This window comes from Mauremys reevesii, linkage group 1 (genome assembly GCF_016161935.1).
Source record: "Mauremys reevesii isolate NIE-2019 linkage group 1, ASM1616193v1, whole genome shotgun sequence".
NCBI classification, from domain to species: Eukaryota; Metazoa; Chordata; order Testudines; family Geoemydidae; genus Mauremys; species Mauremys reevesii.
In genome coordinates this window covers 51,903,252-51,925,635 of record NC_052623.1, presented here as the reverse complement: position 1 = coordinate 51,925,635, position 22,384 = coordinate 51,903,252, and the positions used below count along the sequence as shown (strand labels likewise).

At 43.4% G+C, this 22,384-nt stretch overlaps 1 protein-coding gene, 2 long non-coding RNA genes and 2 other non-coding genes across 9 annotated transcripts in view; 3 read left to right on the top strand and 2 right to left on the bottom strand.

Moving 5' to 3' along the window:
- Positions 1-298: 298 nt before the first annotated feature.
- Positions 299-2,290, bottom strand: LOC120404892. Its single transcript, XR_005598238.1, has 3 exons — positions 2,138-2,290; positions 1,309-1,519; positions 299-1,181 (listed from the first exon to the last, which is right to left on the bottom strand). It is a non-coding gene; the product is annotated as an uncharacterized LOC120404892 (long non-coding RNA).
- Positions 2,266-22,384, top strand: part of LOC120404898 — a 20,472-nt gene continuing 353 nt past the window's right edge. The window contains exons 1-2 of the long non-coding RNA XR_005598242.1: positions 2,266-2,364; positions 11,029-11,117. This is a non-coding gene — a long non-coding RNA (uncharacterized LOC120404898). The remainder of the gene's footprint in view (positions 2,365-11,028; positions 11,118-22,384) is intronic.
- TRNAN-GUU lies at positions 2,319-2,392 on the top strand. Its single transcript has one exon. It is a non-coding gene; the product is annotated as a tRNA-Asn (tRNA).
- TRNAV-AAC lies at positions 3,115-3,187 on the top strand. The gene has a single exon. It is a non-coding gene; the product is annotated as a tRNA-Val (tRNA).
- The window catches only part of USPL1 (ubiquitin specific peptidase like 1), a 26,454-nt gene continuing 15,618 nt past the window's right edge, over positions 11,549-22,384 (bottom strand). For all 5 annotated transcript variants that reach the window (XM_039537901.1, XM_039537887.1, XM_039537917.1 and 2 more), the window contains 5 exons: positions 19,722-19,808; positions 18,014-18,143; positions 16,979-17,104; positions 16,117-16,277; positions 11,549-13,829 (listed from right to left, as the gene is read on the bottom strand). In XM_039537901.1, coding sequence (XP_039393835.1) covers positions 11,875-13,829; positions 16,117-16,277; positions 16,979-17,104; positions 18,014-18,143; positions 19,722-19,808 — 2,459 coding nt within the window. In that variant the 3' untranslated portion in view covers positions 11,549-11,874. The remainder of the gene's footprint in view (positions 13,830-16,116; positions 16,278-16,978; positions 17,105-18,013; positions 18,144-19,721; positions 19,809-22,384) is intronic.

The following is a 22,384-nucleotide window of genomic DNA, read 5'->3' as shown; positions in this document are numbered from 1 at the left end:
GGCCTCTGCTACTTCTGCCCTTCGTTTCTCTCCCTTTTTTCTATTTTTGTGAATCTCTTCAGTCCTTCCCTTTATATTTGCTTCCTTGCAGCAACTTCCAATTCCCACCCCTGTTCCTGTTCCATTCCCAAAAATGATCAGCAATGATCAAGGGCGGCTCTAGGTATTTTGCCGCCCCAAGCCCGGCAGGCAGGCTGCCTTCAGCGGCTTGTCTGCGGGAGGTCCCTGGTACCGCGGATTCGGCAGTGCACCTGCGGGAGGTCTGCCAAAGCCGCGGAACCAGCGGACCCTCCACAGGCATGCTGCTGAAGGCAACCTGCCTGCCGCCCTTGCAGCGACCAGCAGAGCGCCCCCCGTGGCTTGCCGCCCCAGGCACGCACTTGGCGTGCTGGTGCCTGGAGCTGCCCCTGGCAATGATACCAGTAATGGTGACAATGAAGTGTCCTCACTGCGCTTTAGCATTGCCTCAGGATTGAGATCAACAGGGTAAGGGTGATTCACCCTCTGAATCACTATTTCAGGTGGTCTGGATTCAAGCAGACACCATGACACTAGTAAGAAGAACAGGAGTACTTGTGGCACCTTAGAGACTAACAAATTTGTTTGAGCATAAGCTTTCGTGTGCATGTTCTCCATGCTTGAAAGAGTCACCCTGCAGCCCTAGGGGCCTAGAAAGGTACTTTTCTTTTTTATAAGAAATCTTAGAGTCTGCAGAAGCTGAGTTCCAGTGTAGCCACATGATGCTAAGACCTTATGTACTGTTTGCCTCTTCAGAGCCACACTTGTAACCACAGCTGTGCCAGAATCCAAATACTTGCTGCCTGTCCTCCCTCGCTGTCCTTCTGTAGTATTGTGACTCACTCACTAATCATTTCATCTGAATGAACACCCACCTCACTATTTTCTGGACCAGTATGTATATATTTTTAAAAACATCTCCATTTTAACATTTCTAAAGAGTTGTAAAGCATTCTGCTATCTCTAAAACCATCATTCCCTCATCCCAAATCACAGTTGTTGTAAGGCTGTGTGCCTCATGTGAGGGAAAGGACAGGGTTAGGGTTAGGGCATTCACAAAAGGTAAAACCAAGGGCAACAATTTTCTCTTCCAAACAGCAATGCAGATCTGTACTGCATACGCAAATCTTCTCATGGACATCTTTGGACCTTGTGTTTGCAGGCTGAAAGAAAAATACTCAGATCGAAGACCGGCAACATGAGGAATTAGAGCACAGGATTAGGAGACAGGACAGTTGGTCTCTGTTTGGGATCATGTAACCGATTTACTCTCTGCCTCAGTTTACCCACCTGTGAAATAAGATACTGATTCATAAGCACTTTTTTGAAGCGTGCTGACACCTCTGGATGAAAAATACTACATAAATGCAGAGCATTATTACTGTATTGCCATTGTTTGCGAAACACTTCCTGTAGGACTGGACAGCCCTCCGTCTCCATACAGCCCCCCTTCTCTCCTTATTCAGCATGTCTCCATGATTCTGAAATGTGTAGTACCGCACTATGGATAAATCAGATTGGAGAGAAGGCGCGTTAAGTGCTTTATAGCTATAAAGGACAAACTCCTTGCCTAAGGAAGCAGTAATTTATTTCTCCAGTTCCTGACTGGGGGGGAGGGGTGAGCGAGACAAAGCCTCGGCAGGCTCTCAGGGTGCAGAGTGTGTAGCTGCCATGGCGTGCGCAGACAACAATGCGGATCAGTAAGGGCCCTGGGGCGGTGTGACACAGTGGCGAGAGACGGGGATTTCCCTGCAAGTGACTAGCGCTGCTCGAAAGCGGCACGGAAGCTATTGAAGGCGCTAGTCTCCAGGGGGTGGCTGGCTGGGATCGATACAACCCGCCCGGCTCGGTATTTCCCCGCCGCCCGGGAAGGACGCTGCGGAGGGGCCCGCGCTGTGCGATCAGCTCTCGGGGCAGCGGCGTTTGCAGGCTGGGGCCGGCTCCCCGCAGCACCTGGGGCTCTAGCCCGCGGCAGCAGAGTGTCGAGCAGAGTCACCCCCCCTCCGGCTGCTCCACTGCGCCCCCATTTTCTTGCCGAGCCCCGTTCTCCCCCCGCCACGGACCCCGTCTGTTGCCATGGCGCCGCCTGCTTCTCCCATCCCTGGGGCGCCCCCCTCACCCCGGTCCCGTACACCCGCACAGCGGCCCCCCGGCTGCAGCCCGGCTCCCCGCTCGTCCCGCTCCGCCGCAGGAGCGCTCCCAGCGCCTCCCCCAGCGTCACTCAGCGCCCGGGGCTCGCGCTCAGCGCCCGGCCGGGGTAGCCCCTCACTACCCCTCACGCGGGCTGCTCTCCCAACCCGGTCTCTGTGGCGCAATCGGTTAGCGCGTTCGGCTGTTAACCGAAAGGTTGGTGGTTCGAGCCCACCCAGGGACGGGCGTGGGGAGCGTTTTATTCTCGGGGAGGGGGGCTGCTACCCGCCGCGTGAAGAGGGAATCAGGTGCCGGACCCCGCGGTGCTGATTGCAGGGGGTGGGGGGAGGCTCGCTCGGCTCCCGGCCTGGCACTTTTTATTGTAGAGGCAGGGCCGGGATTGGGGACGGGCTGGGAGCGCGGACCGGACCGTGGCCCGCCTGCTGCCGGCGGCCCCGTCTGCTGCCGGCCCGGCGGGCGCTGCGCTGCGCTCCCCGCACGGAGCGGGGGGGGCGATCAATGCACACCCGGGGCTGGCGCCCGCAGAGCCCCCCCCCGCCCCCCTTTCCCTTCCCGCTCGCACCGAGCCGGCGGGGGGGGGGGGGCGTTTGCTCAACAGCGAAAGTTTCCTGCCTCGCTCGCGCGCCTGCCCGGGCCGGGTCGCTGTGTCCTGTGTGCTCGGCGCTGTGTCCTGTGTGCTCGGCGCTGTGAGCCTGCGGCGGGGGCTGGGCGCGGTGTGAGCGGGAAGGCCACAGATACAGACGCCGCATTAGGTAGCGTCTGTAGCCAGGGGCGATACTCCTTCGCCTTCGGCAAACTCGGTGTCAAAAAAATAGAAGCCCCGTAACGCTAAATAGTTTCTGCATCCAGCACTGAACAAACCTACACACCAAACTATTAATAATGCACAACCCCACGTGTACGTACAGTGTAACAGACACCAGGGGAAACCCTCACCCCAGTTGGGTTTCCGTAGTGTAGTGGTTATCACGTTCGCCTAACACGCGAAAGGTCCCCGGTTCGAAACCGGGCGGAAACAACTCGCTGTTTTTTTCTGACTCCCCTCCTGCATTTTTAGGCTTAGAACAGACCGCGCTGTGACGTTCTAATTTGAATTGTATCAATGATGAGCTAAATAACATGGCAGCTCTCTCTAAATTATAGTCCCGGGTTCCTTACCCGTTCAGCTGCTATGATAAATTCACATTTTCGTTAGGGGCTTGGAGGGGAGGGAGGGAGTTTTCATTAAGCCTTTAATAGGGACTAAATTTTATCTACTACTCTGAAATAATCTTAATGTGGCCTATAGAGTGCAAGCTTTTGTCCTGGATTTGTCATTCCACAAGCTGTCACACAAAAACCAGGCTGTGTTAACCTGATTTTAAAAAGAATTAAGTCGAGTTATTTAGTGTGAATTGTAGGGTTTTTCCAAATGGCATCGAACAGCAAAGAGACTTGAGCACAAAACTGACTGGTCCTGCACCAAGTTTTCCCATTGCCCAGGGCCCAGTCTTGTAGAGGATCAGCCCATAACAGTGGCATAGGCCACTCACCATTTATAAGCATCGGGTTTCTTTGGTGTTACTTGGACAATCGCTGATTTCATTTAAGCAAAATGTTGAAATGCAGCAAGGTGTGTTATATATCAGTTGCACAACTAGCTTTGCTGGAATCCAAAACATGTAACTTTCCCCGTATACGACCATGGTTAAGCTAGGACCAAAAAATGTTCTTTTTAATTACTTTGTTAAAAGTCGTTTTAAAAACAGCTGCGACTGAAATGGTACTAGTATGGGTCTCCTTTTTAAAAAGACAAAAGCAAATACCAGCTCTACAGTCAGACCATGGTGCTTGGCATAATTTTCTCCAGTTGATTAATCTCTTCAGTGGAGGAAATGCTGCTCAGCTACACCCCAGGAGCCCAGTATAATGGAATTACCTGACCAGATAATTGCTCTTGTATATTTTGAATTTGCCTATCTCCAGGCTGTGAACTTTCACTTAAAAAAATTAAATCTCTGCTCTTATCATTAGGAAGATAACACGCACAAGAAGAAATTAGTGTAAACTTAAGTAGTGATGTCTGCCTGACTCAGCAGATATTTTGGAATAACAGCCTTCAGCGAGAGAAACTCTCCCTAGCAGCAATTGTGTTTTTACTCTGAAGCCTAATGTCAGTATTGACCATTTTATGGCAATTATTTCAGCAGATTCCCAACCAATTAACTTAATTCCGGCTGGGTGTAGTGGAAGATACTGGAACTGAGGAAAAGGGAAAAATTGTTGCTACGGTATTATAGTTTACGGGGGGAAAGGGGGGTAGATATGGGAAAAGACAGACAACCAAAAACGTCAGCTGTTTCTAGGGTGCCAAAATTCACAGTTTACTTCCATTTATTTTGGGTACTGAGAATCCAAATTGTTCTCCCTCCCTCCCCCCAAAACCCACAGTACTGGCTACCTGAACAAAGAATTGAATAACTGAAAATTTGGAGATAATAAAAAGTAAGTTGAATTTAATACAAAAACACACACAAAAGGATGCTGTACTGGGTAGGGGAGGAGAAAAGTAGAGTAGTAGGAAGAATTGATACATACAGTATTGACAACCACACAGATTCTACAATTATGAGTCAGGTGGGTCCCCCAACATCATGAGATTGGCTTAAGTAGCTATTTTAAATGTTGGGTTCTTTTATTCTTCTGACATTTGAGCCTTTGGGTTACGTTTGAGTCCTGTTTTCCAGTGTTCTCTGAAAGCATGAGCACTGGAAAGGCACTTTCTTAAAAGATGAAAACTGATAGTATTGCCAAACCCCAGGATTCCACAGACCAGTGCTTTAAGAAAAACACCAACTCTCACACTAAAACTGCAAGACATGGCAACATGTTGTATGTACCTATAGATTGTTAAATGTATGTTTGGTTCCCCTGTCCCATTCTTCTTACACTACTAAGATGGGGGCAGGATTGTATCACTCCTCTCACCCTACCCTGGAGCACCGTGCAAGGCCTAGATCCTCCGAGTTCTCACAACCATTAAGCCATTCCCTAAGAAGTGGGATTAGTAAACTCATCCTGAGCCTCTCACTAGAGAAGGAAGGGAATTACACTAGGTGCATTTATTCTAAGCAGCCCCACTTGCACTACTAGCACTAGCCTTCTGGGTATAACCCTTCAAAGGCCTCGGTGCACCTGGAATAACAGCCAGCCTATCTCAAGCCATCAAGCCAAGGGGGTAAATTGGGGGTCACCTGCCTCCATCAAAGCCAGTGAGTAAACTCCTGCTCTTTTATGTTCCCTCCCTCTCACTTCACCTCCTCGTGACCAGCCCTTGGAACCTGCTATATGCACATGTGTTGACTAGTCTCCATACCCCACACTGGATAGGTTAAAAAAGTTAAATTTGTACAAAAAAACATGGAATGAGTTTGTTACACACACTGCAGAGTTAAGCAGCCTTATGATCTTGTCAAACATATCCTCCCTTCCCTCTCTGAGTGTGTTGTCTCCCATGTTTAAACATAACTTGTAAACTCTTCAGAGCAGGGACTGAGTCTTAGTTGACTTTAAAACACACTGTATGCTTCTGTAGTGCTTAATTTGTAATGAAATAGGTGCTGGGTCTCAAGCAATATTGTTACATTCATAACTGATACAGCAAGCCCCATAGGGCTGGGGCTATGAACTGCCAAGCCTAGAGGTACCGGGGCTCAGCCCTGGCAAAAATTAAGCACTGTAGAATTTATAGAACTGTGTGCGTAATAATCTGCTTGGAAGGTAACCTGCTGTGCCCTTTTGGCACAACTGACTTACTGTAGGAACAGTGGCTAAGAGAATAAGGCCAGAGAGAGTGAGAGACTTTATAGGCTGTGGGTTAGGGTACAGCCCTGGGAAGTAGAAGACCCAAGGTTGAGTCCCCCTTCTCCCCTATTTAATTATTTATACCCAGTTGATCAGCTTCACCAGAAGAGAGTGAGACAGCCCCACATCACAATATCCCAGTGGTTAGAGCACTCTCCTGCGAGTGGGGAGACCCCTGTTCAACTCCCCCTTAGCAGAGGGTAGAATTGAACCTACGTCTCCCACATCCCAGGTGAGTGCTTGAGCCCTTGGGCGAAAAGCATAAAGTTAGAAGTATTAGTGGTTTTGTCCTGCAGGAGGTAGGTGCTTTCCTCGGTCTCACAAGAAACAAGAGTGCCTAAGCCACCTGACTCCTTGAGAGAGATTGCCATCTATGGATCACAAGTAGCCTAGGCTTAGGCCAGGGGTGGGCAAAATACAGCCCGTGGGCTGGGGCCGGGGCCGGGCTATCTACCATTTCTGTCCATCCCACCAGGCTTTTTGGCTGCCCCCTCACGAGCTCCGGGCCGCTAAAAGTCCTGCTGCGCAGCGGGGCACTGCCATGGCCAGACCCCCTCCTGAAAGCAGCCGGCTGCTGCTGGTATGTCTCTGTGCACCTCTGGTGGCATGGGGAAGGCCATGGCTCCACGTGCTGCCCTCACCTCCAGCACCAACCTCACAGCTCCCAGTGGCCAGAAACCAGCGGTGCTGGCGGGTACAGGCAGCACATGGAGACCCGCTGCCCCCCTCCTGCTAAGGGGTGCACACAGATGTGCCAGCAGCAGTCGCTGCTTCTGGGAGCAGCATGGGGCCACACCTTGCAGGCAGCCTGCCTGAGCCCTGCTGCGTTGCTGCCCAGGAGCCGCCTGTGCTCAGTGGCGTAGCCAGGTTTTCAGTGTAGGGGAGCAAACATAAAAAAGACGCCCTCCCTTGGCTCGATTGTTTTACATGCACCTAATACATTTGAAGTTGTTTTGGAAGAACATGTCATTTGTGGTAATAATCAAAGGGCCCTCAACTGCAGAAAACTAGAACTCTTTTTAAAAAAACTAACCTGAAAAAAAAAGGAGGGCAGCAACTACTGGACTGTAAGGTGGGGTTTTTTTTGGAGGGGAGGGAGAAGATAGGGAAAAGAATAAGTTGTGGTTTTTTAACTTCAGATCTTGTTCTCATCCTCTAGTGGAAAATCTGCCTAGAGGGGGTAAAATAGATACCGAGAACTCAGAACAGGTTTGTTAGTGCAGCTGCGCCATGCTTCGGTTTAGGAAAAATTGTCTATAAGGTTGGCCACCACGTTTAGGAAGATGAGGTTAAAATGGCTCTATGAACTTGCCCTGGTCTCAGCTATAATTTAATTTTATATGTTTGAGTTTAATTTAATCCTGCTACCTTTAATTATTCTTTCATACCCTTTATAATTCCTTTCCAGATGTATTGTTTACACCCTTGCACATAGCCAATTACACCTCTGCATTGTCTTTTATTAATTAGTTAATAAGCTCTAAGGCACCCTATTTACTAACCACTCCAATTGTGGTTAGTACCATTTTTCTCAACAGCGCAATTCAGACAGATGAACACTGCACCAGATGGATTCATGCTACTTTACATTTACTCATTAGTGCTTATTTTTTCCTTATCCTGACTCATTAGTAAAGACATGTAAAACCAAGGAGAAGCTCAGACCCTTGGCAGGAACTGACTTTTGGTTAAAAGACAAACGGCCTCTGCCCGGAGTGCTACTTTGATGTACATAGCCATATTTGTTACAGAAACAGTTTAACACGGAGTCCGTTCAAGATTGCTAGCCTGATTTTTCAAAGGCTGCATGGAACTGGTCCAAGCGATCCAAGACCGTCTCTCGTTCTGTAGCCATGTCCTGTGATGAGAGTTGCATTCCATTGTAACTACAGGGACTATGAGGCGGCTTGAAATAGCAGGAGACAGATTTAGAGTATGCAACTCTGGCAGCTGAAAGATGAATGACCATTAATGTCACAGCATAATTTACCATCACGCAGGCTTGTGCACAACACTACCCTCATGGTCATTCTTATATGTCCAAAACCAACCACATCAGCCTTTTAAGAATGCGGAAAGAGAAATATCATTATGACCTTTTACTTGGGGGAGAGGCCATGAGAAGCTGGATGGATAGAAAGAAATGGAATACCAAGGGATAACTGCAGAAAAAAAGGCAGGCTTTTCTCATTAAAAAAATGACTAAATTCATAACAACAATAATGAAATCAAACAATCCTCACTTCTTTCACTTCTGCTTTAAGGGCTTGACTACACACAAAACTGTACTGCTTTAACTGTACTCGGATAGTTAAAGTGGTACAACCTCCTATTAGGGATGCAGTTATACTGGCGTAATGCTGCTTAGAGCAGTAGAGCCTATTCTGAAAAGGAAGGGAAAGGAAATGTTATACTTGTGACAAAACACCCCCATGTTCATACTTTACACACTATTGTAATAATCTTTGTACAAGGTATGCCTTATAAGTTATCATTTGAAAACTCAATTTGCTGGTCAGTAGCATCTTGGTAAAATATGCAAAGAGTGATGCACGCATCCGACGAAGTGGGTATTCACCCACGAAAGCTCATGCACCAATACGTCTGTTAGTCTATAAGGTGCCACAGGACTCTCTGCTGCTTTTATAGATCCAGATTAACATGGCTACCCCTCTGAAACTTGGTAAAATATGTGTGGCAATATTATATGTGGCGTTTAAGATTCCCTCATATGATGTTCACACACATTCCAAGCCCCATAGCTCAGCCCAGGCAGAAATCCGGTCTTGTCTTAAACAATGGAAGCAAGGTGTGCTTGCCTTAAGTTGCAAGTAAGCAGTAAATAGTTATTACGCAGGGAGGTAAAACAAAGGAAGTTCAAACAGGTGAGGGAAAAAAACCAACAATGCAGCAGGGAATGTCTTTCCACGTAGACTGTCTCCTGGATCTCATCTGGAAATGGGTTTTCAAGAGGGGGCTATAAAAAGGAAGGACAAACACCCCAAGGTATCCCTCTCTCTCTACCACTGCCAGCCTCATTCTCTGCACCTGAAGAGACAAAGGAAGCAGCTGTTGGACTCTGGGGAATGAGTCCTGGCCTGAAGAGTTTGGTCAGTAAGGCTGCTGAAAGCATGTGGTGAGAAAACTTCAATTTGAATTGAATATTGTGAAGTTAGGCACCAGTAAGCATTTTCATCTTTATTTTTCTTGTGACCATTTCTCATTTTTATGCTGCCCTGCTGGTATTCACTTAGTCTCTCTCAAAACAATAAAACAAGTTTATTAACTATATCTAATCCAGTATGTTCAAGTGGAAGTGTCTGGGTAACTCCATTTGGAGTTACAAATTGTGTGCATATTATTCCCTGAAATGAATAACAGACTCAATCTATTTGTGCTGTCCAGATGAGGGCTGGCTAATGCAGGACATAGGTATATGGGGGAGAATATGGGATGGGAGCATGTTGGTGTAAGCTGTGGGAGTCTTTAAGGCTGGTAAGAGCCAAGGTGTGGCTGGCTGGCTGCAGCACACACGGACATAGCTGGAGGCGACTTACATGCTGAAGGCTTTGTGTGAGCAGTGCAGTTTGGAGGCTACAGCAACAAGGCATTGTAAAGGGCATCCCAGGTTACATGGCAGGGGTGACCCAGCTACTCATTGGTCTGGATTGTACCTGGGTATGTCCCATTAATATAAGGCAACTTTATACCAGTATAACTGTCCACAACGTAGTTATTTTGGTGAGGGATGTGATTATTTTTTTAAAATAAAAGTTATACTATAAAAAGTGTACAGACCAGACACTGGTTTCTGTTATTTGTGTACTGTGTTTGTTCATCTTCCTTTTTACAGTGGAATAAGCAGTATCTCTAGCTCTAATAGAAGTCAGTCAGAGAGAATAATCTGAAACCATTCAAACAAATTTGTCTGTTTTAGTACAGCCAAATGCAAAGTTATACATGTAGAAAGAAGGAAAGCAGGCCATACCTGCTCACCGGGAAACATGAAGAGGATTTAGGGGGCATAGTAGACAAGAAACTCAATGTAAGCTGCCACTGTAATGCAAAAAGTGCTACCACACTGCTAGGACATATAAATAGGAGTATTGAGGTGTAGGAGCATGAGGCGATTCTACCTCTGTATACAGCACTGGCAAGATGTTTACAGATGATACGGTAATAGTGCAAACAGTTCTGCTGTCTGCATTTCAACAAGTACATTGAAAACTTGGGGGGTGCATTAAAGAACCACAAAAAAAAACTTAGTGTAAAGCATTTTCTCCAGACTAAGACTTAAAAGAGCTCAATGTTTAGTTTAGCAAAAAATTGAGAGGTGATTTGAATGCCTTATAAGTACCTTCATGGGGAAAAAATACCAGGGTACTAACAGGCTCCTTAATCTAGTGGAAAAAGGCAAAACAAGAACCAGTGGCTAAAAGCTGAAGTCAGACAAATTCATATTAGATGCAATATAGCAGTGAGTGTGATTAACATTGGAACAACATGCCACGGGAAGTAGGGCTAGATTCTCTCTCTCGCTGGAAACTGGATGCCTTTCTAGGGAACATGCTTTAGCTAAACAGGTTATTCTTTAGTCAAACAAGTTATTGGGCTCAGTACAGGGGTAACTGGGTACAATTTAAGGGCTTGAGATATTCTAGTCTGAGCTCCTGTATATAAAATGGGCCCTTCTTCCCTTAAATGCTATGAATCTGTGTTCAGCAATACAATGAATGTAGTATTTAGGGTATTACTAAAAAATTGTTAAATATTTTTTATTTTTCATGTCTGAAAAACATACAGCTGACCAAATTAGGGAATGGAATAGCATCAGTTCAGTGTGTGAGAATGTACGACTCCCATTAGTGGCAATAAGAATCAAACAAAATCAAAATGAAACTTATTTTCTTCCTTCTTACTGATTGTCTCCATCTTCCTCCACACTCTCTCTCTCTCTCCCCCCCAACCCCCCAACTAACCTCCTCTCTTCCTCATCCTGTTTTCTCTCCTGTACAGGTAGAAGCATACAGATCCAGCCAGGAAAAGTCAGTGAGAGAAGTGATTCCTCATTTAAAAGATAATTCCTTAGAAAGCATAATTATCTGGTAAGTAGTTTTGCAGAAGTGAAGCTTTTTTATATTAAACTCACAAGGATATTTTAAGGGTTATATACAACCGTTAAAATTTGATACCATGTGTTAAATCTTATTTGGTGCTGCAAATTCATGGCCAAACCCTATCTACCTTAATTGCCCAAAGTAAGGTGTGCACTATTATGCACTTGTTTACCCAGAAGGTAAGCCCTAGGATGCACTATCGCCTTATAAGGGGAAGTCTCTGCTTTCAAATCCCCCTTTCAAGCTGAATTTGAGTAGTATTTACATAGATAGATCTTGTCAAACAGCAGCTGTGAAAATGGTAAAGGAACTCTGCAGAACACCCTTGAAATGTTACATTATTTTGCCTACTATTTAAAACAGACATCAGGAATCTGGATAGTTTGAAAAATAATCCAGTAATTTATAGGTATTACTCCTGTGGTTCAGAAAACTGAATGTACTTTATTTTCACCTTTCTAAATTAAACACAAAAATGCACATTGAACCAAGGGAAAAAAAGATTAACGTTCACTAAAAGATCTGTGAAAGATCAACTCTCTCAGTTATTTAATTGGAAAAGTTAAACAAGACTAAAAATCTTATTCAACAGCTACAATGAAATGTAAGACATATACTTCAGATTTTCAATATTCAAGTACAGCCAGTGTGCAAATAAACTAGTTTGAAAATATAATTTAATAGTACTTTGTGTGAAAGCTGATATACAAAATTCTCAAGTGTTAAAAACAAATATTACAACAATTCAACACGTTTCAAACAGAGTTTCATCAAAATGAGGTAAATCTATGTCGCCTGCTATTGAGTTCAACACTGCAGGGGAGAACAGGTCTTCAAGGATATCTTCCTTTGTGGGACTTTCAAAGGAAAGTCTTTTCAAGCAGGATTTGTTTATTAGTGAGTCTGTGTTACCTTCATACTTGCTTTCTTTTACAGGACTGTAATAATTATGGTCTTCGCTTGCCACAGTGACGCATGTGAGGTTGGTTCTCTCACTATGCACTAGTGCTGCAGTATTGCTGTCCACCATTTCCAAATATCTACACTCATCTTCATCTTTTGGAAGCTCCGAAGAAGCAACAATGGAAGTAGGAGACAATAAGTCTGCTAAAAACTCTGCATTACTCTGGCTAGTGCATAGTGACATATTGGAGTTTGTACTATATACAGATTCACTATCGGCAGCATCAATCTGATACTGCAATTCCTTCAATAAGTTCTGTACTGCTTCACTTTCATGATGAGATCCAAATTGTAAGAGATCTTCTACATCTCTATTTGGAGAGCTTCCATTACACATCTGAGTCTTTGCCAGCCTATCAAGTGAGGCCAACTTGTTCTTTTTAGCCTTCAGTTTTTTAAGCAGTTTTAAACGAAGTTTGTGAGTTTTGGCATTTGATTCTTGATCCTTCACATCAGATTTGTGATTTCCATTTTCCCCATGGCTAGGTTTGCAATTAAAGATGGGAGTGTTGGGCTGAATTACTTTACTCCAGGTGCCCAATGAGCTTCCAGACTTATTCAAAGTTGGACCATCAACTACAGGGTTTACTGCAGGTAGACGAGCATCTACAGAAGGACCAGTGATGTTTGTTAAAGGAGGAAGATTTCCATCTTCACAAACAGCTGATTTAGGCGCCCCCTCAGTTGTTTTGCATGTACCTTTGGCTTGAAAACCACCAAAATTAGCTGCCCCCTTAGTAGGGAGATGTAAGTCAGCAGTTCTTAGTAAAGAAGGATTTTTGTAACTTTTCTTATGATGGGTTAAGGCACTTGAAGGCATGAAGGCATTATGCTTGCTTAATAACCCCTTTACCCAACTTCCTACAAATCCTCTCTTTTGATCTTTATGCAAAGACTGGGAGGAATTATTTGTAGCAGACAAAGTTGCAGCCTGAGTCTCTGCTCCAGTTTTGCTTGCGTTTCTGGTGTTAGATGATTTCTGCATAACGTTCTCCATTAACGGTAATTTCTTATTCTGCAAAAGCTCTGGATTTAACAGGATAGTCTCAGTGTTGACTGGGCTAGCTTTGGCCTCTGCCTCTTGAGCGTGTGATGGCGTGGACGAGTCACTACAATGGTTTGCGGGAACAGCAGATGGAGTATGCGCTAGGTTCAACTGTCTGAGATGTGAGGAAATACAGGCATTTTCAGATGGTGTGCACATGTTGCTGGAGGTAGTCTGACTACAAACATCATCTGTACATGGAGTTTGATCTGAACAAGCTGACCCCTGCTCTTTCAGCAAGCCTGTTTCAGCCATTAGGTTATTTCCCACTATCTGTCCATTGTCCAGTGGTTTACCTTCAGAATCAACTTGAATTTCTACAAGTGTCAGAGTTATAATATCATCATCTGCCAAATGTTCTAAGCCAGCAAGCAAGCTATTTTCATTCTCTCTGGCCACTTTTTGTTGTTCATTAGCAGGAATGCCCACAATCTCCTTTTCGTAACATACTGGAGTTATTTTGTCTACGGCATTATCACCATCACAGTTTGACACTAGAGAAGAACTTGACTGTGCATCATTAAGAGGAAGATTTTCAGATTTTACACTTTGGACTTGTGAGCAAATTTTATCTGGCACTTGGGATGCTTTCCTTTCCCAGATGACAATGTGAATCTCTGAAACAGGAACTTCAAATCTCTCATGTTTTTCACAATATGGACCTTTGATGTCATCGCATTCAAGCCAAGTTTCTGGAGGGGGGGGGGGGGGCGGAAAAAAGAATAGTTTAGAGGCTCAAAGATGCACAGTGGCCATTGAAACTCTGAGATCATTCTTTTTGGGTCTCAAAACACCAATTTTATGTGACAATGCCTCATACACCGTGGAGAACAAAATTGATTTCTTTGTTCCATAACTTTCCCCAAAGAAAAGTTAGAGGTCTTTCACTCTGCAACTAGGCCAGTTGCAACAACAGAATTCACTATTCGGTCCTAGTAACATGACCAAGATGGTCCTTTTCCTTAGCCACACTGGTGCTCTTGGCCTAGATAGTGATACTGACGTCCTGTTTGAGATTATCTGGACAGACCTGACATACAGACCTCTCTCATTAAGAGTTAATTTGGGGAATTATTTTTCATAAAGATGTGGGGAAGGGGCTTAAGGGAGAAAATGATCATATAGATAATTCCCTCCCAACCATCCCAACAGTTACAAAATTATTACAATGTTGTTTTTAGTAAGGATTCTAAAGAGATACCCTAGGTGTACGTGTGGCGTAGTGTACACAGCAAAAGCTGTGCACAGGCTAGCTGGTTTGAATCCAGCTAGCGTGGATAACAGCAGCACTGGAGAAAGCACAACATGAGCTTCAGAGTGGGCTAGTGAGCAGAGTACGTACCCAGGGGCTATGCTCGACTTGTACAACCTGCACTGAAGTGCACACTGAGGCCTTGTCTACACTGGGGGGGTGTTGATGTAAGATACGCAACTTTAGCTACGGGAATACCGTAGCTGAAGTCGAAGTATCTTATCCCGACTTACCTCCTATCCTCACCGCGCGGGATCGACAGCCACGGCTCCCCTGCCAACTCCACTACCGCCGCTCGCTCCAGTGGAGTTCCGGAGTCGACGGGGAGCGCGTTTGGGGATCGATATATCGTGTCTAGATGAGACGCGATATATCGATCCCCAATAAATCGATCCCTACCCGCCAAAATGGCAGGTAGTCTGGACGTACCCTGAGCTGCCTTCATCGTTACTGTTACCCACACTAGCTGGATTCAAGCTAGCTTAGGCAGGCTAGCCTGTGGACAGCTTTTGTTGTGCAGACATATCTTACATTTATTGATGGTTAATGGGATGTTTCTCATCCTCTTTTCTTCATGCAACTCTGGCAGTTCAATTTAAGTAGACAACTTTTTAGCTGACCAGGATGTTTTGATTAAAATGCTGATCGCTTCTCTCTCCTCCCTCCGTGGAAGCAGGTTTCCATGAAGACCAAAATAATCTCAACTATTTTCTCTTTGAATTTTGGGAGTTCCTTCTGGGTTGTACTCTATAGTTCAACAAATTGAAACAGCAACTTTCTAGTTACTCTTAAAAGAATTGCAAAATTCAGGAGGAGGAAGAAACTGAGCATTGACAGCCCTGCAAGTCTCATGGGAACTTGCTTTTCCCATGAAGAGACACAGCTGGTATCTGTAACAGGGTAGCTTGCCCCTTAAGGGCTGGAGGCCTAGGGTCAGCCAACCTTGATTACTGAAGGAGCCACACTTGGGAGAGATCATGTGACTGCCCTATAAAACACAGAAGGGGAAGCTCAGGAAGCTGCATCAGACTATAGCAAGTGAAAAAGGCTTTGGCATTGAAGACCCGACACGGAGGAAGTTGAGAAGTCAGAGCCAGGAAGCTGAACTCCAGCCAGGTAAAACCTGGGAATGACTGCTGACTGAGGACCCATCTCCAGGAAGAGCTGGGGACTCCCTACCTAAGACGGGGGAAAGAGACAGACACTCAACTGGGGTGGGCCTGGAGGACCAATGGGTACCCAGAGGACTGAATAAATTTTACCTCCAGAAGGGAAGTGTTTGGGTTGTTTTGAGTTTGAAGAACCAATGAGAGAAATTAAGGCAGCACCTGCACAGCAAACTCTTGTCACAAGGGGGCATTCAGGAGGCAGCTGACCCTACTACAATACCCATGTAATCTGAATGCCCAAAAGAACTGTGTGCCCAGATTATGTTTCTTGTAATTTTACCAAAGTTTGATGAGAAAATGATCATGTCCAATTGACTTTTTCCAATGAAGTTATCACTAAGTATGGCAGCAAATTACTGAGTTAGTCAAATCAGGTTTTTTTTTCCTTTTTTCTTTTTAAGACCAAAGAATGTAAACATATTTGCAAATATTTAATACCTAATTAGATTATACACAAAAGAAAACCTTACGATAGTACAGTGATTATGGTAACCCCAAAATTAGTAACAGAGGCAGCTTTATCTATGATGATGATGATAATAAAGTTGTAATAGTTACCATCAGGATTCAAAACCCAGGTTTTGAAGTGTTCTGGATCTTGTTGATACTGAACAACAGCCGTTATTTGGTAGAAATATCCTTCAAATTGAAACGAATAGTTCTTCAGCTCGTTATGTGGCAAACCTTCTACGAAATGTATCATAAATATTGAGGGTACTCTATGATAAAGATACAAAGCATCTTATTGGAATAAAACAGTGGCTCAAGCTATTAATGACATCACAAGCAATACATTTTGGGAATAGTCGTTAGCTCAGTGCATTACTGTTCTACTGCTGTTTATTAATCTAAGATTGCTTTACAAATTATACACAAATGGCTGGGACTCATAGGAACATGGCACTCCAATTTTAATACACAATTCCACTTTGAAATAAGCTTTTAGTGAAATAGGTGTGTCATCTTATAGCTTCATATGCTATGGGGCGGAAAACCTATACAGAAAATGTTGTTTTGGGACAAAGACAGAAGATGACAGTTCTGCCAAACCTGGAAGGCTGACTACCACAATTCAGACTAAAAACACTGAACATTATAAAGGTGGTAGTTTTATCATCCCTCAATACCAGACACTCTGGAAAGACTGATATTCAGTGCTGGGCATTACAACGTGGCTCAAATTAAATGTCTGCTTAGTGTGTTAAACTGAACAAAAATACTCCACATATCTTAAAGATTTCTAACAACAACATCTCTGAGAATTTTCAGAATGATCTCAAAGCTGGGTACTTAAACATTTAGTGGAAACTTGCTGAACACGTCAAAAAGATGACAGAACGTTGACATTAAGTTTATCACGTGTAGATTTAAACACTAATGCTCTATTTTATAGTCAAGATCTCAAGTGGTTCAAACTTACTTTTCCAAAATCATTTTTCTTCTTTGAGATTTATCATTACAATTATTACATGGAGCAATATGAATAGCATTAAGTGGGTGCCAGTCAGGGATTATATTTGTAAATGTTGTTAGTGTCTTCCTACACCTGGAAGGAAGAAAAATAAAATTTGATCAGTTGTCTACCTGAGATTCTGGTAAATGCTAGTGCTTTTTTTTTGAGTAAGAGGTCACAAATTAACAGGCTACATGCAGTGTCGACTTACACCTGGCACAATCCCACTGACGTCCCTGGCACTGCCAGTGGCTTAATATAAACTGATTTTGCCTGAATCTGCCAATCAATATCAATCAGTAATCCTTTATACAGACTAACAAAATGGAACAATGTATTTTCTGCCACTCATCTGTTCGCCACTTTGAATGTCAATTTTTATACTCAAATGAAACATGGCTTTAAAGAAATTCCTGAACATGTTTTTCATAGTGCATAACCATTCAGGACACTCTGACGTGTAACACTAAATACAATTGCCATTTAGATGGCCTGGAGGAACCTCACCACACCTGCCTTCTAACATTTTAAAACACCAAGGAGTAGAGGACACTTCCTTATTCACATAATTGGAAAATGTGAATCAGATTTACATTTCTGACTTTATGCAATTTAGATGAATTTATTCTATTTAACCCTGAAAGACATACCTATTTATTGGTCATGTCTGGCATGCTATTGATTGGAGCAGCAACAGCGTGTGTGATTTACAGTGGTCACACCAAAAAGTCAGCATGAGACAACAGAATTACCAGTTATTCTCTTTTTTACATATAGGATACTATTGTGTCATTAGCCATTACACCATACACCACCTGGAAACTGTTGACAAATGCTGGCTTTTTAAAATGGTGACCAGATAACTTCACCATCACAACTCTTCCTCTCCTACCAAATATACACACTTTGTGCACAATGGTGGTTTGAAGAAAATATGTATTAAGTGAAGACTGAAAGTACAATAATACATGCAAATAAATGTGGCTTAGGTAAAAACCTAACCTGTCTTGGTGGCTGTAGCCACAATGTAAACATTCAAACATCCATGAAAAAGAATGCAGGAAAAGTGTCTCGACTTGGGGATCCTTTCGTAAAAGCAGAGGGAATGCAAATACTGGACTTTCCTTCTTACCTTCAAAGAAGAAAAAAAAGATAATGTTTGCAAGTACACAAAAGAGAGGGAAGACAGGATTATACCTTAGAATGCTATGTCAACTGGCAAGGCTATAATTTCATCCCCACAGTAAACGAGATATGACTGGAATAGCTGTATCCATGAAGTTATGGTTACCAAAAGAATAATACAACCCCCTTAAACTCTGAAGAAAATGGAGATCAGCTGAATGGAGAAAAATGAGAATCTGCACAAGTCTGAATTATGCTCTTCACATGTGACACGCAGCCTTAACTCTGAATTTTATTTCCAATATTATGAAAAAATAATGAATGTGTGCAATTGTTGACAATTTGCTAATTTAAGCCAAGTTGCTGCAAGCACTTTCTGGAGGATAGGAGGCTGTCAAGCCACACAAAGCCTAGAATGGGGAGAACTTTAGGGTGCTCTGCAGCAGAAAGCAGGCAGAGCAGCAAAGAGCATTCATCAACAGTTCTGTACAACTGGAGAGTCAGGGAAAAGGATTTAGCAGCCTTTATGCACATGCTGTTCTGCTGTAGCTGTGACTCATGAAACGTAAGCTTTCATAAAACCACTGCAGCTCTCTTTTTGCAGTAAATTACTTTTACTACGTTTCCGTGTCTTAAGGAGAGTTCCATGCTCTACCACCAGATCTCCCAGGGACCCTAGGTTATCCAAGTATCTGTTCTCATATTTTAATCTGCTTGTTTAAATTTATGTGCCCATCTTGTATCACGTCACCTGTATTTGTCACCCTCATCACACTTCTTCCCCACCCCATTTCTTTCCAGTGTTTTTTTCCAGTCAAAAGCTCTAAAATTACTATAACTAAAATATCAGAGGAAAAGATTTTGCTGCTTCTCAGCGTGGTTACTTCGTGAATTTGACAGTACTATGGATAGTCAGTTTCAGTGCTTTTTTTGACAGTCTGCTGCACTTTCTGTCTCAAGCACTAATAGAATTACCATTCCCAATCAGCGGCAGTCACTGTCATTAAGTATAATTAACCCTACAGCAAGTCCCTGGAGGCCATCCCACTGAAGCAGAGTACATTGCAGAATGACAACAGCCGGTCCCAATGAAAAAGCATTTTTAAGATCTTGAAGGTATAATCGTATTCTACATATATACATGTATGTATGTTATATACTATTCTCACTTTTTCCCACTGCCTAAAAATTACATTTGTAGGAACTTAAGTGTTTACACAAAGATCTCCCCACTCCCAAAAGATGCATACGTGTTCTAGTCATACAAGAAACAGGCTTTGCCTTTTGCAAATTAAATTTCTGCTGCCCTTTGCACAACCACAAGTGTTTTTCATCTCTGCATGCACTTAGCAGAATGATTCCTGTGGGCCTGTAGGTATAGGCACTATAGGAAAGAAGGGAACAGAGACAAGATATCAAACAGCTGCTCACTAAGTGATGGAGTGTGAAAGATACCAACAATTAACTACATCAGCAAGTTGGTTGTATTGACTCTCTCATGGAATGCATTTTAAGTATTGACAACAGCAATCTTTGCATTTATAGAACTGGAAAATAAAGACTAAATCCCTTAGTAATTACTTACCCAATTCACACTTAAGCTGGGGTTGAAGTTGAGCAAATATCGTATTTCTGATTTCATTCAGATGTGACTCAGCTTTTGGAAGAACATCTAAAGAAAAAAATTCAGCAAAAAAAATAATCTAATTCATATTGTATACAACATACACAAATCAATTCTCTGCAAACCAAGGCATTTTCTATTAACATTTGTTTACCCACAACATTTGGAGGACACTTAACAGTTCTTTCACTTAGGTGATTTGCAAAATTTATATCAGAATATGTAAAATCTATCTAACTACTTAAAGGAACCAAATTGCTACTATGATCTACTCAATGGAATATTTTAAATGAATCCTGTCTACATATTTGCACATGCTATAAATTCATGTGTAATCTAAATAAACAATCAAGCAAAAAACAATGTTAAGATTAAGGCTATGTCTACACTAGCACTTTTGTCAGTATAATTTACATCACTCAGGGTGTGATAAAAACCCAACACCCCTCTCAGCAACACAAGTTATACCAGCAGAAGCGCCGGTGTGGACAGCGCTACATCAGTGGGAGATGCTCAGCTTACCATAAAACAATGAAGACATTTTAATGCTCCTGGCCTCTGATTAAGTGGTAGATTTCTTGAAGAACACAGTTTTCAAATTTTTTTTTTTTTTTTAAAACTCAAAACAGATTTTCTTGTAGGTTCTCATGAAATTAATTCTGTACTCCAAGTGCTGCAAATTTGAAAAGGGCATGCTATATTTGTTAGAGAACAAATGCTGCTTTAAGTGCAAAGCAGAACTCAACCTAAACTTTGGAGTCAAGACCAGAGCCTCCATAATTAAAGTGAGGACTTCAAAACAGTCTTAGAAACTATTTCTTTATTAAAATCTTCATATACATAAATATATAGCTAAACTGAAATATAGCTAAATTCCTCCCCCATGCTCTAGGCACTTCCGACAGATCTTTAAAAACATAATCAATAAAAAGTAATAGACATAGCTTCCCTTCTCCACCAAAGCCAAAGTAAATTGATGGGTTTTGCAGTGTTTCCCAGAAACCAAGAGGTTCAAGTTATTGCAGACATGGGAGCAGGGGAGACAGTAAATTCAGAGACAAGGACCCCTTCTGGGGGGAAGAGGAGGAGAAGATGTTTGCTGGACATTCCTTCTTTTAAACCAAAGGGGCTCCTACTCTAAGGCCTGGTCTACACTGGGGGCAGGGGTAATCGATCTAAGATACGCAACTTCAGCTACGAGAATAGCATAGCTGAAGTCAACGTATCTTAGATCGAATTAAAATTACTTACACACTTTGTGTCCTTGCGGCGCGCTGCGGTTCCCCTGTCGACTTTGCTTCTGCCTCTCGCCAAGCTGGAGTTCAGCAGTCGATGGGAGAGCGATCGGGGACTGATTTATCGCGTCTACAGTACATGCGATAAATCAATCCCCGATAGATCGATCGCTACCAGCCCATCTGGCGGGTAGTGTAGATGTACCCTAATACTTCCCTGCAAATGCAGTAGTATATCACACATGTAGAGAGTATCTCAAGTACACGGGTCTCATGTTATCAGCCTTTACAGGTTAACACCAACCAATACTTAAGATGTTCACCCAGAAACCAATAAGCAATCAATGTAATCCTGGTGATTTCAGTGCAATTAGTGTATGATTTTTCATCTAAGAGAAACAACAAGTGTTAATACAAAATCATCATTAATGTTATTTCATTCTTTCAAGCAATTTCTCTCAAAACTACTAAGTTTTTCCTGGGCTGTCTTTCTGACAGACTGTGTGTCAATAACTGTTGTCCATTTTAAACACAGGGTCCGTGAAAGGGTTGACAGGCTCTAAGTTATTTCTGGCCTGATTAGAAATAATCGGAAATTACAATCTTTCTCAGGACCATCTACCAAAAAGCAGATTTTGGCCAGTTACAGATCTGCATTAGCTCCCTGCAGGAACATCTCTTTCTTTGGTGCAGACTGCCCTTGATTGTTTCCCACTAGCTGATGACTTTTGCTCACCAGGGATAGGAAAGAAAGTCCCTGCTAATTTACAACTTATTAACTGAATCAAGAACTCACAAAATGCTTAAGGCCATACTACTAGTATTGGCATGATGGGCGATATAAGCTATGTTAGAATCCAACTTTTTGGAGGTGAAGAGCTAGTACTGATCTCAATATGCTAACCAGGAAAAAACAAGACTCAGATTTACATCAACGATGCACAGTTCACTTTCTGTTCTTACTACGATGAAGTAATCCACAAGTGAAATCTTAACACTAAGGGCTTGTCTCCACTTATCAGGCGATCGAGGCGTGGCGATCGATCCACCAGGGGTCGATTTAGCAGGTCTAGTGAAGACCCACTAAATCAAACGCCAATCCCTCTCCCATCGACCCAGAGTGGTGCAAACACTGCAATAGTCGACCTAAGGTATGTCAACTCCAGCTACATTATTCACGTAGCTGGCATTGCATAACTTAGGTCAATTTAGCCCCGTAGCATAGACCTGCCCCGAGGGTATGTCTACACTACAAGTGCTACAGTAGCAGCTATGCTACCGTAGACACGTACTCCAGTGACCACAGGCGCCGACTTTCCAGTGTGCTGGGGGGTACTCAACCCATGGCTCTGCCCTAGGGCCCAGACCCTACCCCACCACTTCCCACCC